Source organism: Topomyia yanbarensis, unplaced genomic scaffold (genome assembly GCF_030247195.1).
Source record: "Topomyia yanbarensis strain Yona2022 unplaced genomic scaffold, ASM3024719v1 HiC_scaffold_257, whole genome shotgun sequence".
Lineage (NCBI taxonomy): Eukaryota > Metazoa > Arthropoda > Insecta > Diptera > Culicidae > Topomyia > Topomyia yanbarensis.
The window spans coordinates 14,716-32,411 of NW_026683445.1; the positions used below are offsets into that span (position 1 = coordinate 14,716).

Sequence of the window (17,696 nt, forward strand, 5' to 3'; positions counted from 1 at the left end):
GTTTGACTCACGAGTTTTTTTTTTCCTATATTTTAAATATTGTCTCTAATATTCAAGTGAATATTTGATGTGGATATATTGGATCGTTTTAAGCGGGGATATAAGGTTTCAGCGCGAAAAAAGAAACACGTTTTAGCGATTTTTTTAGAACTTTGCGAGAAGTGAATTAATCCAAGCTTTTGTACATTATAGTGCATCATTTCAATAACATTCTGCAATTTTTCTGTGTAAAAATATCGACAAACGACTCGGCAATGAAGCTTTTTGTAGAACGTCTCTGGAAAAAAACACGATTTTCGGTGTTAACTGCCATTTAGAAACTACTTAACCGATTTATTTCAAATTTTGCATCCCACCCTTAAAAAAAGGTTGTACTCTACAATTCTAAAATTAACCATTGATTTGTCTATTCATTAAGAATAAAACACACTGATCGATTGCTCTATTAGTCATTTATTTTATTTTTTTTATTACATGCGCACATTTAGTTGAGTGTTTCCATAGGTACTCGAAATGCCGTGATCGGAAAGACCATCGAATATATCAAGCAAGTTGCATGTTCTGGGTTAAAAGTTTACTAATCCTCTCATTGTACGCTTACTTAGTCACTGGCTGTTACTGACCTTGTCATGAGAAATAATACTTTATACTAATTCAATTTAATGGTTCTGAATAATTTACATTTTGTCCAATCCTTTGATTCCGAATTGTTTATAAATGCTATTCGAGGTAGGCTGTGTTTTGCTCTGATAAATTTTCATTGCTTCCTTTGTCAACAGAGATTTAAAGTTTTACTCAAAACAAATGCTTCCTTTTTGATTAATGCATTCTCTCTTAGTTTAATAACTTCTATCATAGACTACATAAGAAATTTTTGAGGAGTGAAAGAGTTGAAAGATTTGGTGTGCATGTTCAGAAATTTAGTTCTGATATTTTTTTTGCAGTGGCAGATTAGTACAGTGCTCGCTAACCGATAAATATAATAATTTAATAATATCCTAAAAGCTATAACTGTCTAAAACTGGATTCCAGCTTGGACTTCTCCCATAATTTTAGCAGAGTTCTGCAGTTTCTTAGTTTCTTCTTCTGTTAGAATTTGTTTCACCACGTGTGATACGCCGTTTCTGCCTAGGACGCATGGTAGAGATAGGTAGACTTCCTCGTTGATTCCATGCTCTCCCTAAAACGGTAGAAAGTGATTAATATTTGTTTTGTGTGTCAAATAAAAAAAACTTACAGTAACTAGAGTAGAAACGGCATGTACGTTGTAAGTATTTCTCAGTATAGCCGATGCTAGTGAAGCCACGCTGAGACCAATAGCCCATGAAGTGTATCCCTTCAGTTTGATAACTTCGTAGGCGCTGTTGACGACTTCGTGATGCAGATCACCCCACTTTTCTTGATCATCCGCCGTTCCGATGGCAGGATCGATTTCGGCCAAACGTACTCCGGCAATATTGACGCCGGACCAAACCGGGACGGAACTGTCACCGTGCTCACCGATAATCCAGCCGTGGCATGAAGTCGGCGCAACACCCAACCGTTGCGACATCAGAAAACGGAAACGTGACGAATCGAGGTTGGTTCCGGAGCCGATAACCCGGTTCTTCGGAAGACCGGACAATTTCCAGGCTACGTACGTGAGGATGTCGACCGGGTTCGAAACGACCAGCAGGATACAGTCGGGGCTAACTTCGACTAGTTTGGGAATGATTCCCTTAAGAATGTCACAGTTGCGTTGAACCAGGTTCAATCGGCTCTCGCCTTCCTTCTGGCGGACACCGGCCGTGATCACGATCAAACGGGAGCCCGCTGAGACAGCAAAATCTGGAATGAAGAAATAGATATAGGGAGGCGTGAGTACTTTTCTGTTGGGCCCTGTGGGAGAGGAAACTTTCTGAAGCTGTTTAAAATATTGACGCACAGAGTGCGCCACCTGTATATTTCGTTTTGATGTTGCAAGATCGGTGCATTTATGTTGCAGGGTAGGCTTCGCATGCAGCACATGTAAATACCTATACATGCTTCGATTATGCTATAATATGGTGGCTTTTGATGTATATGTTGATTAGACGGTCAGTGACATTCCGTGATGTTGGTAAACAGAACGAGAATCACTGATCAAATTCCAAGGGCGCACGCGTTATCACTTTCTGACTAATGTTCTGTGAACTTGAATATTCGGAGCTTAATTTGAATGACCCCATTTCGGGTCCGCCAACGGATGTTCCAATTGTGCTAATTCATGGTCAATGCAGTTTATTTTTATTAACTCGTAATTGACATTTCGTCTGACTGGAACGCTTAGACTGATAAGGTCGAACATGTGTATGGATTTAACACATGTGGGATTTCATTTGTTTGAAGAAAAGTCTACCACCCAAGTGGCCTGTTTCAAGTAGGCCCGTACACAATGGACGACTGGGACATTGTGTGCACTAATGAAGTAACGTGCGGTAGTGATTTTACTACCTGTTGCATCCGCCTTATCATACAGCAATGCAACGTAATCACATTCCTTTACATTTACTCCGTAAGAATTCCAAGTACATATATACTACGAAATTGTTGGTTTTTTTTACAATTAGCGCGATAATGTTCATTGAAAGATTAGGTACGTTTTCAAGTCACAATCTTTCACGATTATGGTGGGGCTTACGCTACTCATCTGAAAATAAGTTCTCGTAGACGCTCACATGACTTTGTGTAGGTGAAAAAATTTTCAGTTAGGAGTGTTAACGTCAACTTAAAAGTTCCAATATTCGGAGAAACCAGATTTTTTTTTGCGAGCATGGAATATACTGCCAGAATATAAAAAAAGGGTTGACTTGAAGACGATGAGAATTAATGAAATCGAACCTTGGCTTGGTCAGTGGAGAAAAAATATTTAATTAAATATTTTAATCAACACGTTGCACAGTGTTATTTTTGTCAAAATGCTGCCTATAAACGCAAGTCAGTACCATGTAGTTAGGGAATCCCGAATCACATGGGACTGACTTACGATTACGGGCAGATTGGTCAATGACGTCTTCGGAGAAATTTGTGGACATACCAAGCCCTTCTATATGGTGTTGTGATTTTTAATGAGTAACCTACGCAAAAGTGAGATATATTCATCAACTTTCTAGCAGGTAAATATATTGATCATCTCTTCAACAAACTTGTAGAGCAAGCATTTGCCAATAACTTTGATGAAGACACAAAGTCTCCATCTTGAATGGCTTCAACATTATTGCTTGTTCTTTGTGGATGACCTTCAAAACCAAATCATTAATATAACTATTTAAATATTATCCTGATAAGTCAGGTATGTTCCATAAAAAGGTTTGAATTATCAATCTGGACAACTTTCTATAACACAACATTGGCTGATCTCGAGTATTTTCTAAAATTTTCGGCAATTTTTGAAAAATACTGTGTTTCAAATAGTGATGGTTGTTTACTTTGAAACGGTTGAGTTTACGTCAATAATGTCATTGGCTGCAATGACTTTAGTGATTAATTCTCCTAAAAGTGAGAGTATACAATTAATATTTGGTAGTAGAAATTACGTATTTAGAAAAGTTGTTGTAATTTCGCGAATATCTTTGCTGAACACACTAAGTATCTTCTTTAAATGCTTCAGAAGGTATAGCTCGTTGTATTTGGATGGCCACCAAACATATTTTTTAAATATCTTGTGAAAAAAAATATCATTCTAACGAATCCGATATATTCTGTGAACTTCTTTCAATCGTCAAAATACACATTTTTCATTAACGCATAATTTTTCCTATCTCGAGTATTTTCGAAAATATTTGACATTTTGTGTAATACCATAGTTTTTCAAATTATTTTTAACTTTTGGAAGGCAGCGAAAGACAAGTGAAATTCATTGAGTTTTATTGGGTGGCACCTCTCATTGCAACTACCCTAGTAACAATTGAGGTTTTATGGTAGTTTTATAGCCAATCATAAAACTTAGATTGCACTTGTAGCATGCTATAAAACTTCAATTGTTACTTGAGTAGGGCTGTCTACCCAGTTTTGCCTGTTCAAAAGTTATTGCTTTTAAAACTTTTGCTAATCTTGTCAATAATAATTTCCAAGTCGCAAGAAATAGATCAATGATTCATAAAACATTCCAGAATACATCATTACTATAAGCTTCACCGTTTCGCTTGAACATTTTTTCGCACATTTTTGGCAAATAAAAATACTGTTCGTTGATATCTTTCAGGGCTCGACCTTTGAGCCATCTAACTCTCGATTCTTCTCCTGCTTGCCATCGCCATTCAGCTCTCGTCGCAGCGAGCCGTTTAGCTACTGATTCCATGAGCCATGCTCCTGTTTCCGTGAGTCATTCCTGTGAATTCCCAGCCTTATCCCGATCTACTCTGATAGTCCCCGGCCGGCGCTGAGCTCGCCCTACTCCGATTGAAAGATCCCTGGCGACGGAATTTCTCTCGGTACCGATGTCTGTTTCGTGAGCCAATTAGCTCAGGAAAATCCCGGTGATAGATTTACACTCAGGTTTTTTTTTACGCGGGGGATACGAGCCGCGTAAATGAAAACCGCGTAAATTTCAAAATCCGCGTAAATGAAAACCGCGTAAATTTCAAAATCCGCGTAAATGAAAACCGCGTAAATTTCAAAATCCGCGTAAATGAAAACCGCGTAAATTTCAAAATCCGCGTAAATGAAAACCGCGTAAATTTCAAAATCCGCGTAAATGAAGACCACTTCAATTTAAGAATCCGCGATAAAGGGAATCTCATTGATGGATACCGCGTAAATTCCAAAATCCGCGTAAATGAAAACCGCGTAAATTTCAAAAACCGCGTAAATTTCAAAATCCGCGTAAATGAAAACCGCGTAAATTTCAAAATCCGCGTAAATGAAAACCGCGTAAATTTCAAAATCCGTGTAAAAAAAAACCGCGTAAAAAAATACCGCGCAAAAAAAAACCGCGTAAAAAAAAACTTGAGTGTATACCTATACCGATGTTCGTTTCCGTGAGTCATGACCTAGTCTACTCAACGGCCCTGTAGGTTCTGAGTTCTGCCTAGCTGTTCTGGGTTGAGCGTAGTTTCCGGTGCACTGGCCCCCAAGGACAGACTGCTAGCTGTTTGACTCGATTTGCTTGCTTTAATCCCTGGCGGATGGACCTAGCCTACCCACGAGCGACCATGTAGTGTATCGAGGTCGGTCCGGCAATTCCGGTGGAGTCTGACGTCCGATTGTCAGGCGCTCCGACGACCCGAGCCCGGCGCTACGTCGCGCCACTACTCAACTACTTAATTGGTCCCCGGCGGTGGACCCAATCTGCACCGGTGGAGAGTTCCCCAACACGGTGGAATTTCTACCGAGACCCGATTTGTGGTTTCACGGCGGCTTTCTAGCCGGTTATGCTATTTTGTTAGTCTCTTCGCCACTTTCTCTGCAGCTCGGAGAGTATACTTGTAACTATTCTGTTGACAGCATCCCAGATATGCTCGTCGTGGCATATCTTTGACGATATTTGTCAACTTTTCCACGCTAGGCATACCCCTTTGAGCTTCTTCGAACGTAGCACAGATCACATGTTCCGGACGCATGTGTGCACGAACAAAAGCTGCACCAAATGGAAGTTCACCTCTCCATGCTTTCTATGCACCCACACCGACACATTTGGGATGAGTCGGTGGGTTCGCCATCCTTTCTGCGCGTTGTCCCACTCTGGCGGCCACTTAGCCAACGAGTCCGCTCTGACCAGTCTCCTTACATTCCGTGTATTCCTCCGCTGATAGCATTTCACATCCTCAGCCAGAGTGATGCAGATGGAGAACAAGCCGGCAATTATGCAAACCGCGTCCGACTGATATCGTCGCATTCGCACTCGCGACGCGAACAGCCATTAGGCGGTCGGTACGCCATACCTCACTATTGCGGATGAAACACCCGCCAGGAGACGTCTCGTGCTGTATCTTGCTCCTCCAATGTTCGACATGATCCTTGCCAACACGTTAATTGTCCTTGCAGCCTTTTCACATACATTGTCGGCTTGGCTGTTGTAATTTAACCGATCGTTGACCATCACACCCAAGTGCTTTAGGGCACGCATCAATGAGATGGATCGTACCCCGACACTGATCACGACACGCTGGAATTTTTTAACGGTTGCTACTTCCATCTTCTGTTGAATCAGCTACAACTTGGCGCCAAGTTTGCACGATGTTTATTGTATCTGCCGTCAACATACTCACCTCCTCATGGCTTATCGTCAGGACATCATCTGCAAAGCCGACGATCTCAACTCCCCTGGGCGGTTGGAGAGGGGTGCCTCCAGAGGTTCCAGTATTAACACTCCGTTCTACATTATATTCCAGAGTGTTGGACCGATTATGGAGCCCTGAGGTACTCCCGCCGTGACCCTAATCGACCTCTTCCCCATGTTCGTTTCGTAGACCAGTATTCAGTCCTGGAAGTAACTTTTCAGAACCTTGCGCAGATAATCCGGAAACCGCATTCTGTGCAGCGCAACGTCGATTGCCCTCTAGCTAGCACTGTTGAACACGTTCTTCACGTCTATCGTTATCCCGGCGCAGTAGCGATTACCCCTTCTCTTTTGCTTCAATGCTTTCTTTGCGTTCGCGAATACTTTTCGGATGGCGTCCACCGTCGATGTCCCTTTCCGGAATCCGAGCTGCCTTTGCGATAGTTCGTTCTCAATTTCAGCGTAGTTCGTCAGCCTGTTGAGGATGACTCTCTCCAGAAGTTTAGCAAGGGTTTCCAGCAGGCATAAAGGCCCATATAAGACTGGATCTTCTGGTGGCTTCCCTGGTTTTGGCTGCAACTCCAGCCTCTGGATTTCCCATCTATCCGGGAAGTAGCCTTCGTCCAGGTACTTCTAAAGAACTATTTTGAACATGTCCAGAAACGTGTCAGTGTAGAGTGGTACGTTGGGCATACCGTCCGCGCCGGAAGCTTTCTAGGCGGTATCCTCAACGAGGCACTCAAGACATTGCTGTCAAAACCAGGGAAGCCACCAGGAAATCCTGCATAGCATCCGCTTATATACCTACTGGATACTCTTGGTTATTTTCTGTATGTGTGTGTTTATACATGAATGTATGTATGTGTGTATGTGTCAAATAATCTCATTCATTTTCCTCAGCGATACCTGGGCTGATTTAAACAATGTTATATTCAAATGTAAGGGTTAACATCGCCATAGGCTGCCATTGAATTTTATTTTGATTAGAGCTTCGGTTCCGGAGTTACGCGTTAAATGAGCCAACAATTGATATATTTTCTAAATTTCTGGGATTGGTGATTCTGGTTCACTGAAGCCCAATTGAAGCCTCCTTGATGACTTCTGCAATCTACCGGATGCTTTGAAGAAGTTACAAAGCAGTGATCCGACGAAGTGGTCTACTTCGGCCTGACTCTAGACAAACATCTGTTGGCAGCATTACCAACAAATGCAACATACTTATCCGGTCCTTGCACGCGCGCATATGTAGAACATTTAAACTGAGCACCAAGAGTCAGATGGCTGTCTACAAACAAATAATTTACTCTGCCATCGAGTGTACAGTACCCGTATGAAGTGGTGGTACCCAGACACACAGACTGAGGCTCCCGCGCAAACAAAATACACGAATGCATGCGGTACACGAATTAACCTCCCTGGACACCCTTGAAGAAAAATTTGAAAAAATGGCGTAAAATTTGAAGAGAGGTTCCTCACCTCGGAAATAGAAATAATTCAAAATTTGAATGTGCTTATTTGAAGTCAGTTTTAATATTAGGAAATAGGAAGAGGAAGAAATAGGTACCAAAAACCAGGTAAACGGTAAATATTATGAAAACCAAGAGGAACAAAGATGCAGAGTAAAACCGCTGAACACTTGTCATATACAATATGTAATTAGACACAAAATACAACTTGAAATAAACAAATATGTAAGACGAATTTCGCGCTAACTCGAAAAAATGTTGGCAGCACCCTCTCAGATTTCAATGAAACTTTCTGTACATGAGAACTTTGTCACAAAAAGCCACTTTGCATACTTTGTTTTTTCAAAAATGATCTAGAATGTCTTTTGAAAAACTTTTTTTACCATTTTTTTTTCAAATGGCTATAGTCTAAAAATAACAAATCCTACAAAAAATGTTGTAGGAGTGATTTTCGCAAAATTTGTTAAATTTTTTAATAAAAATGTTGAAAAAATTCTTCATTGACTCCTACACTGAAAAAAATCGAAATTTAAAGTCGATGTACAAAAAACCCATTTTTGATTTGGATGAAATTTTGTTGCAAGATAGGTAATTATGTTCCCTACCTACCATCAAAAATTGAAGTTTGGGCACTTTCAAGGAAAAAAAGTTATTTGAAAAAAACTTTTCCTTGTCCAAACTGATTTTTTTTCAGTGTATTTTTATCGAAAACTAAACCAATGAAAGTCATAATCATCTTAAAATCCATTTTCCCAGCTGCTGGTTGCCTGATACATGCAAAAAGTATCAGTAGCGAATTTGGTATATATTCATAACAAACTTGAATGAAGACTGGAAGATTGGAAGATCGGAAGACTGGAAGATTGGAATATTGGAAGACAAGAAGACTTGAAGACTGCAGTTCATTTGTTCCTCTCAAAACTGATAAATTTTATGAAACAATTGACAAACTTTTCTAAATTTTTTTATGTCTGATGGAGCAGCAGCACAATGCAAAAAAAAACAAAACTTTGCAAGCTTGTGTAGATTCCAGTCAAAGTATGAGTTAAGCACAGAATGGCATTTTGTTGCAGCATCCCATGGAAAAGGTCCCTGTGATGCAATTGGTGGCACTCTCAAGCGAATGGCAAAAAAGCCAGTCTTGCTCGCGACAATGGAAATATCATAACAACTCCCCGAGAGTTATATAACTGGGCAGTTGATCAAACTGATAAAAATATCACAAAATTAATTGTCCGCTACATATTCACTGAGCAGTACAACAAATGTCAGAAGAACTCTCAGAGATGAATAATAACACCAAAACAATATCAGTAACTCAAAAATTCCACAGTTTTGTGCCTATTCCTGGGATCAAAGTAGAGACGAAAAGGTATTCTAATTCAGAAGATGAACCAAAAATATTTCCTTGTATAGAAATAATACAAAATAGCATGCATGAAGATAGTTTTAAGACAAATGTAATATATAAAAATAAATAAATAATTATGTAAAATTCAATACATAATGTTGTGGTGGTTATTTCTTTCGCTGATTCTTCCTCAACACAAAACAAGAAAATAAAAAAAGTAATAATGGAATAGTTGTTTAACGATATAAACTCTTTTCAATGTGATTCTTGATTAAGGGGTTACATACCCTTTAGTGATAAAAATGTCAAGAAAGTTTGAATTTACGTAAAGGAATAAAGCAATGATTTTATTACATTGAACTTATAATATTTTGGTAGTGCATTTTTCGGTAAAATAAGCAAGCATTAGTTTATAAATATAATTTGATAATTGGCGGAGTTATGGCTTTAACCCGCAAACCCTTTTTATTTAAGAGGTTTGAAGTGATCACGATTGGAGACCAATAGATCATCTCAAATCCCAAAACTCAAAAAATTCCATTAGTATATGAATATTTCTCGTACCTTAACGAGAACGTTTTTAGTAAAAAATCGCTTTTTAAGCTCTAAAAATTGTATCAAAAAATTCTTATACATGAAACAAAAAATTATGAATAAAAAAGGAATCGTTAAACTACGAGAAAAATTAATTAAGATCACTTGAAAAAAAATTAAGAAAATTGATTGAGTAGTTTTTCGGCAATCGTGATAACGGAAAAACCATTTTTAGTAAAACGACATTTCGAGATAATCGAGATTAAAATTTCAAATTACCACTGCTCTTGGTAGACGAAGCGCGCTTGCAAGCGCTGTAATTTTCGATCTAGACAATATCTTCTCAAAAACTGAGTTTTATTAGATTCTGAGATGATTATGACTTTCATTGGTTATAAAAATACACTGAAGAAAAAAAATCGGTTTGGACAAGGAAAAGTTTTTTTCAAATAACTTTTTTTTCCTTAAAAGTGCCCAACTTGAATTTTTGACGATAGGTAGGGAACATTATTATCTATCTTGGAACAAAATTTCATGCAAATCAAAAATGAGTTTTTTGACTTTAAATTTTTAAAATCGATTTTTTTCTGTGTAGGAGTCAATGAAGAATTTTTTCAATATTTTTTTTCGAAAATTTGACAAATTTTGTGAAAACCACTCCTACAATTTTTTTGTAGGATTTGTCATTTTTAGAATATAGCCATTTGAAAAAAAATTGGTAAAAAAGTTTGGCCCTTTTCAAAAGTCAGTCTAGATCATTTTTGGAAAAACAAAATATGCAAAGTGGCTTTTTGTCACAAGCTCTTCGTGTATAGAAAGTTTCATTAGAATCTGAGAGGGTGCTGCCAACTCTGAATACGATTTGGCGCGAAATTCGTCGTATATAAAATACGGACAAGGTCAGTCGCCTGTTGAACGGTCAGCAGAGCACATCAGTTCGTGCTTCCACAGCCGGTGCAGCAGACTTGTTACTCAGTCTACGAGCATGTTGCGATGAAGCATAACGGTATAACGTAAAATAAAATTTATAAATTTAAAACATAACTACTTTACTGAAATTCATATGCATCGGACAGTAATTGATTAATAATCGTGCAAGTATTGTAATAAGAATTATGCAACAATGTTGTACGTGGTTTGAAAATGGTTTAATTGAATTCTAATACCTTTCTATGCATACAAGTCAACAAATACTAGGATTTGATTGCACAGAGAAAAATGTGGGTAATTTTTTTAAAATAACTTCAAGTATCCCATATCAACAACTGAACAGCACATTAAGTTATAAATAAGCTCCATATAAAAATTGAAATACCAAAATTTACCTCCAATAACAAAATTTACTTTTTAGAGATGCATATTCAATAATAATAAATAGTGTACTCTGGTTTTTGGTCAGTTATTTTCCTCTGGTCTGAGATTAGGACAAATAATATCAGACTTTTAAAATTGTTTCGCTCATACAAATTTCAACAAGTCGAATTTAAGAATGGAAAAAGTAAGACTCAATGGTGCGTGTGTATTTCATTCTTGACTCTAGCTGCTCGGAGAAGAATATAACTGCTCGCGAAGCAACGTTCACAAAAAAGTTCCACTTTATTGCCCCATATATCTGCCTTTGACCGCACGAAAAAGCAGAGCAAAATTGTTAAATTTATTCGAAGCATGCGCAATATCGCGTATTTCCCTTGTCTACCGGCGACCTGCTAACGAGCGGGATTCTCTCCCTATTAGAGAGTGCAATGAATTCACTTTTACTTTCTATTCGGATTTTTTCCCTCTTTATCAGACGGCTACTACTCCCAAGGATGTCTGAATGATAGTGAAAGTAGGCTTCAGGTTTCAAACGTTATCCATCCTAAGAATATTTCGCGATTGGGAGAACCCGGCAAACTTACATACCTGTACTGGCATTGATCTGGGCGTTCTTCATGAAAGCTGAACCGTGTTGCAAATCCAACATCTCTCCCTGCAGTTTATCTGCGTTGACATCGATGAGGGCCACCTCGCTAGACACACTCTGTAAAGTTAATGCAGGGGTAATCAATGGGAATCCCAAACTCGAACATCTGTTCTCAACTGAACTTACCTGGGTCAGAATACTGAAGGCACATGCCATACCGACTTGGCCGATACCGACGATGGTGACCTTGTTGCCTGATGTGGCCATCGGTTCGGCGATTTCCTTCATCAGCTTAGTTTTCACAGACATTTTGATGGGATTTCTGGAATGAAGAAAGGGCGGAAAATAGGTCACTGAACACTCTTTTCGCCACAGGAAGGTCACTTTCAAAATCAAAGCCACACGCTTCGAAAAATTCACTTATACTAATTTCATTCCCAAGGTCACTTTGAACAACCCCAATTTTGAAACTCTTATCACTGTGTAAATATAGCAAATTTCTAACATTGTACTGAATCTACAACACGTGTATTACTTTAACAGTGAATCACCAACTCACGTTTAGTAGCAAATGCTTCCAGCAGAGATAAAAAAAATACTTTCAATATTGATACTGGAGAACCACACCGCTTTGGTTAATCGCGTATGAACAGTGCGAGCGACGGAATACGTATGCCAGTACGCGTCGACCCAGCCGCAGAATATAAACTTCGAGGCGTTACACGTACGTATGGATATCCTCTCGGTAGAAGACACTTTGAAGGTGACCCTTTTCGGTTGCTCCTGCTGCTAGGAGAAATGCTCAAGAGCCGATGACGACATGCCGTCGAAAATGATGATGATTATTATGATGATCGCTTCGTGGAAAGCAAAACTTCCCTGCCGCCGCCGTGAGGGTTCCCCTTCCAACCAACGCGTCGTCTATGCTACGATGTTTCAATAAGCTGGCTGATATTGTGCAAACACCAACAAAACCGTTACTCTCTCACGCTCTTTTTTGGTTGAAGGTATCGTCATCGATGATTTTCGCACGTTGGCAAAGTTTTCGTTTTGGAATTTTTATGCCACCCACTGGAGATGGATAGGGAATGGGTTGTGTGCGTGCGTTACTCTCTCGCGTAACGTGATTCGCTGGGGTAGAGGCATGTGAATCATGAATGATGAAATTTAAAATATTGTTATTTCGTGTTGCATTCGATTGCATTGTGTGGTAGATGTATTGGAATAATTGGATTTTTTTGACGGTTTTATATGAATGTTTATTTTAGGATTGAAAAACCACGGCGATCTGAGCAGGCAGGTTTCAGAAGAAAGCTATGGAAACAGTTTTATATTCCCAAATTTTCGCGTCATTTATAGGCAACTTTTATTATTTTGATGATTTATGTGGTTCAATTTTATGTTATTATGATGAATGCAAAAGAGTGTGCTTAAGACAAACAACATTAATTGGACAAATCTAATTTTGTTTAGTTTTTCTGAAAAGGGTTCGGGAGGTGTGACCGATACATTGAAAAATATTCATGGGAAAATGACGATGTAAAAACATTATGTAGCTCTTTGCAGTAACCTGATTTAGGTTTGTATGGCAGAATTTTAGAGTAAAGTTAGGACTGTATGCTATTGATAAAAAATTCCTCCCCAGGGCTTGCGCAGAAAATTCTCTATGGGAGGGCTTCGATTTTTTTACGTTTCTTTTAAAAGAATGGAATAGAAACCACCAAACATTGGCCGAGCCTTGTATACCAATCGAGTCAGCTCAACAGATTGGAAAAAATGTTTGTTATCGAGGAGGAATCAACAACAGACACCGCCACCTACTGGCTCGTGGTAGATTCGTATTGGTTTGTAGTGGTTAAGTACACTCAGGTTTTTTACGAGGTTTTTTTACGCGGATTTTCTAATTAACGCGTTTTTTACGCGGATTTTTCAATTAACGCGGTTTTTGCAAAAATATTCTAAGTCCTTTTGAATGCAAAAGACTAAGACTTTTTTCTGAAAGAAATTTCTTAGTCCTTTTAATTGCAAAGAAGAATTTTGGCAGTTTTTATTTTGCGCGGATTTTGCAATTAACACGGTTTTTGCAAAAAATATTTTAAGTCCTTTTGAATGCAAAAGACTTTGAAGAATTTTGGAAAGCTAGAAGAGACAGGTCTGGAAGACTCCTTATGGCGCGCACCCCAACAATATGGATGGTCTTGAAGAGTAGGTGCCAGAAATTGATTTTTGACGCCATTTTGAAATCAAAGATGGTGATTTCCGGTTTAGTGAAATGCGCTATAACCCAATCAATATGGGTATTTTCGGAATGGTCCTGAAGAGTAGGAGTCAGAAGATGGCGCCTTCCGGTTTAGCGAAATTCGCTATAACCCAATCAATATGGGTATTTTCGGAATGGTCCTGAAGAGTAGGAGCCAGAAATTGATTTTGACGCCATGTTGAAATCCAAGATGGCGACTTCCGGTTTAGCGGAAATTCTCTACAACCCTTGCAATATGGGTATTGTCGGAATGGTCTTGAAGAGTAGGTGCCAGCAATTTATGTTTGACGCCATTTTGAAATCTAAGGTAGCGACTTCCGGTTTAGCGAAAATTGCTATAACCCAATCAATATGGTTATTTTCAGAATGGTCTTGACGAGTAGGAGACAATGATCGATGCTTGACGCCATTTTGAATTCCAAGATGGCTATCTCCGGGTTAGCCACATTCACTATAACCCAATATGAGTGTTTTCGGAATGATCTTAACGAGTTGGTTAAAAAAATGATTTTTGACGGCATTTTGAAATTCAAGATGGCGATTTCCGATTTAGCGAAATTCGCTATAACCCAATTAATATGGGTATTTTTGGAAGTTGAAGTTGTAGTACAAATAGTTTTAATTAAACAGATGAATTTACTTGAATTCAAGCAAGCAATTGATTCAATTTGAATCAATTCAAAGTTCTAACTCACACCACATACGTCTCTTTCTTCTCTCTCTTCCATTCTCACCGCACTCTTCCAGATGAAAACATACAAATATTTTGCATTTTGCTGGGTTATGATTATATCTTATATGTGAGGATATTTTGGATGATTGCCCAGATTTTTCATGCGGGAATTTCGATGACCCGAAAGTCGCCATCTAGAATATTAAAATGACGCCAAACATCGACGTTTGTCTCCTACTCGTCAAAACCATTCCGAAAATACCCATATTGATTGGGTTATAGCGATTTCCACTAAACCGAAAGTAGCCATCTTGGATTTCAAAATGGCGTCAAAAATAAATTTCTGGCACCTACTCGTCAAGACCATTCCGAAAATACCCCGCGGTTTTTTTACGCGGATTTTCCAATCAACGCGGTTTTTTTTCGCGGCACGTATCCCCCGCATAAAAAAAACCTGGGTGTATACCGACTAAACCTAAACCTCTTGTATCTCGCAATCCTCATCCATCAGTGGCAACCGTTGGGTACTTGATCTTTTTTTTGCGTTCATATTTTTTTCCATTGCTGTATTTTCTTTCTGGCTGTCCAACTTTCGCGGTATATCTGACCTGTTCAAGTCGGCTGCAAATATCGTCACTTATTAATACACGAGTCGATCCGGAGATGTTTACCATAAGGATTTACATCTCTTTACAACCACCTTCACTGGGTTTCTTATCCTTCTTGGCGCTACTCGTTCCTATTTATCTACTAGCTGGTGCTGAGAATTCCTCGGTGGCGGTATTTCACCCGATACCAATGCCCATTTTCGTGATCCATTTAGCTGTCAGCCGTTCCAACGGAAATCGGCGGTGAAATTTCTCTAGACAACAAAATCCCGATTTTCTCCAACTTCGTTTTTTCCTCTTTAGCTCCCGTTGCTAGCCCGTTGAAAGACATCTGCTGTGTAACTGGTCTACTCACAACTGCTGCTAATATACAAACTTGTCGAAACGTGAACCGATCCATCAGAGAAGCCGACTAACTTGACATAGCCCCTTTCCAGTCACCATTGCAAGGTTTCTTCATCGATTTGTTTCTAGAGTAATTGAACTCAAATGATATTTTATGTGTCAAAACGGTTTGCAGTAATTATTTCCTGAATAATAAGTAAATAAATTTTTAAAAGTATTTCAAAACTCCCATGGAATGAGTTTGAACCCACGGGCCTGTGACCTTCCCCTAGGTTGATGGGTTTGATGGTATTCCAAAGCCTATGTGCGATGGTTTGGCCGACTGGCGCGAATTGGCTTTTGCTGTGGGCTGTGTTTGCAGACATTGTTGCACAGCATAATGGTATTGTTGATGGACACAGATCGCAGTGAGGGTCATTGTGTGTCAATTTATCGGTCGACTTCAATCTATCTTCTGACCTCGCATAAAGCAGAAGCGAGAAATTGCTACGCTATAGCAGGCTATAGGCACCAGTGAAGCCTTTTGTTCTATATTAATGCATAAACAATTGTATCGTTGCATCGGCTGCGGAGTGAAATGAGTTTGCCGAATGAAACAAAAGTGCCCGTGCTACGGGATAACACGATTTCGATCAACTTTAATAAAACTCGTGTTAAACCCAAAATTCAGGAAGTGAAAAAATTAGTTAAAGATAAAATGGTGTTTAATCTCGCTAAAGTTACGTACATTCAGCTACACCAGGTAAAAAACTGTGTTTTGATTTCGTTTAGAAGCTTAAACAAACGCTGAAATGTTCATCAAAATCGGAGAACACCAAGACAACCAACGACAAAATTTTGAAAACTGGTTCTTAAATGTATCCCTATAACGTATTATTGTATTATTGTATAATTTTCCCACAAAAAATAAAATGCAGCTGCAAAAAATATGCAAAAAAATAAAACAGTTCACTCTCTTGACCACCGTGCAAGGTATTATGGAGTTACATACCTCTTTATTAAAAAAAAATCGAAATTTTTTATTGCTTTGTCAGAAAGTACAACTCTGAGAATATTTTTCCAAATTGTTTTAGTGATCCAAGAAATAGATCGAAAGTTACAGCGCTTCCAAGCGTGCTTCGTCTAGAAAAAGCAGTTGTAACATGAAATTTTAAACTCGATTATCTCGAAATGTCATTTTTCTAAAAATGGTTTTCCCGTGATCACGATTGCCGAAAAACTAGTCAACTTCAATTTGTTTTTCAATTGATCGTAATTAATTTTTTCGTACCTTAACGATTCCTTTTCTATGCATAAATTTTGGTTTTGTAGATAAAATTTTTAATACAACTTTAGAGCTTAAAAGAGCGATTTTTCAGGAAAAATGCTCTCGAATGCAGGAAAAAATTATTATTTATTAAACTTAATTAAATTAATTAAACTAATTACGAGGAATACTCATACTAATGGAATTTTTTGAGTTTTGGGATTTTATTTGATCTATTGGCCTTCAATCGTGATCACCGCAAACCTCTTAAATAAAAAAGGGTTATGAGGGGAAAATCCATAACTCCGCCAATTATCAATATAGTTTTATATATTTATGCATGTTTATTTCACTGAAAAATGTACTACTAAAATATTATAAGTTTGATGTAATGAAATCATTGCTTTATGCCTTTACGTAAATTCAAACTTTCGTGACATTTTTGACACAAAAAGGTATGCAACCACCACAGCAAACGCTGATCTTACTAATAGGTTGATATAAGTAGGGTGCAATTCAATAAATAATGAAAATCAAGCACGTAAAAAATCATTAAAGCCTAGTATAGTCTGGTCCAGCCTTTGATAAGTAAAAGTGATTTTTTTAAGCCATGTTAGTGTTTCAGCTCGAAATCGGGTAATAAGTGCCCGATTAGTATGGTTATCTTAAAACAAAAATCGCAAACTAACCGACAGCGATATGATCGGGTTGAACGGCGAACAAATATTTACATCAGTGCGCGACAATAGATAACGTTCAACGAACCAACTGTGAGAATATGTGCAGCCAAAGATGGTGCTGTACACGATAGGTATGGCTGAACTCATTCTACTAGGAATACTCATTTCATCTCTTGAATGTAAATAAATATTCACTTACTTTCGTTCTGCTCAAATAACACTACCACCACACACATCTAGATATATTTAAACATGCCCGAAAAACGTAGGCAATCAACGGGGAAGACTCCGTAAATATAGGTTAGAAACCGAACCGCGACGCGACCGACAAGTTGGGGGAAATACCGCACAGTCACGTGCATTTTCGCAGCCGGTAGTTTCGAACCGGTTGC

General features: G+C 38.5%; 1 protein-coding gene across 1 annotated transcript; it reads right to left on the minus strand.

Annotated features, from left to right (window-relative positions):
- Positions 1-437: 437 nt before the first annotated feature.
- LOC131695050 (L-lactate dehydrogenase) lies at positions 438-12,204 on the minus strand. Its single transcript, XM_058983577.1, has 5 exons — positions 12,052-12,204; positions 11,679-11,814; positions 11,492-11,609; positions 1,238-1,827; positions 438-1,180 (listed from the first exon to the last, which is right to left on the minus strand). The coding sequence occupies exons 2-5, from the start codon at positions 11,799-11,801 to the stop codon at positions 1,016-1,018; spliced, it is 996 nt and encodes a 331-aa protein (XP_058839560.1). The 5' UTR covers positions 11,802-11,814; positions 12,052-12,204; the 3' UTR covers positions 438-1,015.
- Between the last annotated feature and the right edge of the window lie 5,492 nt (positions 12,205-17,696).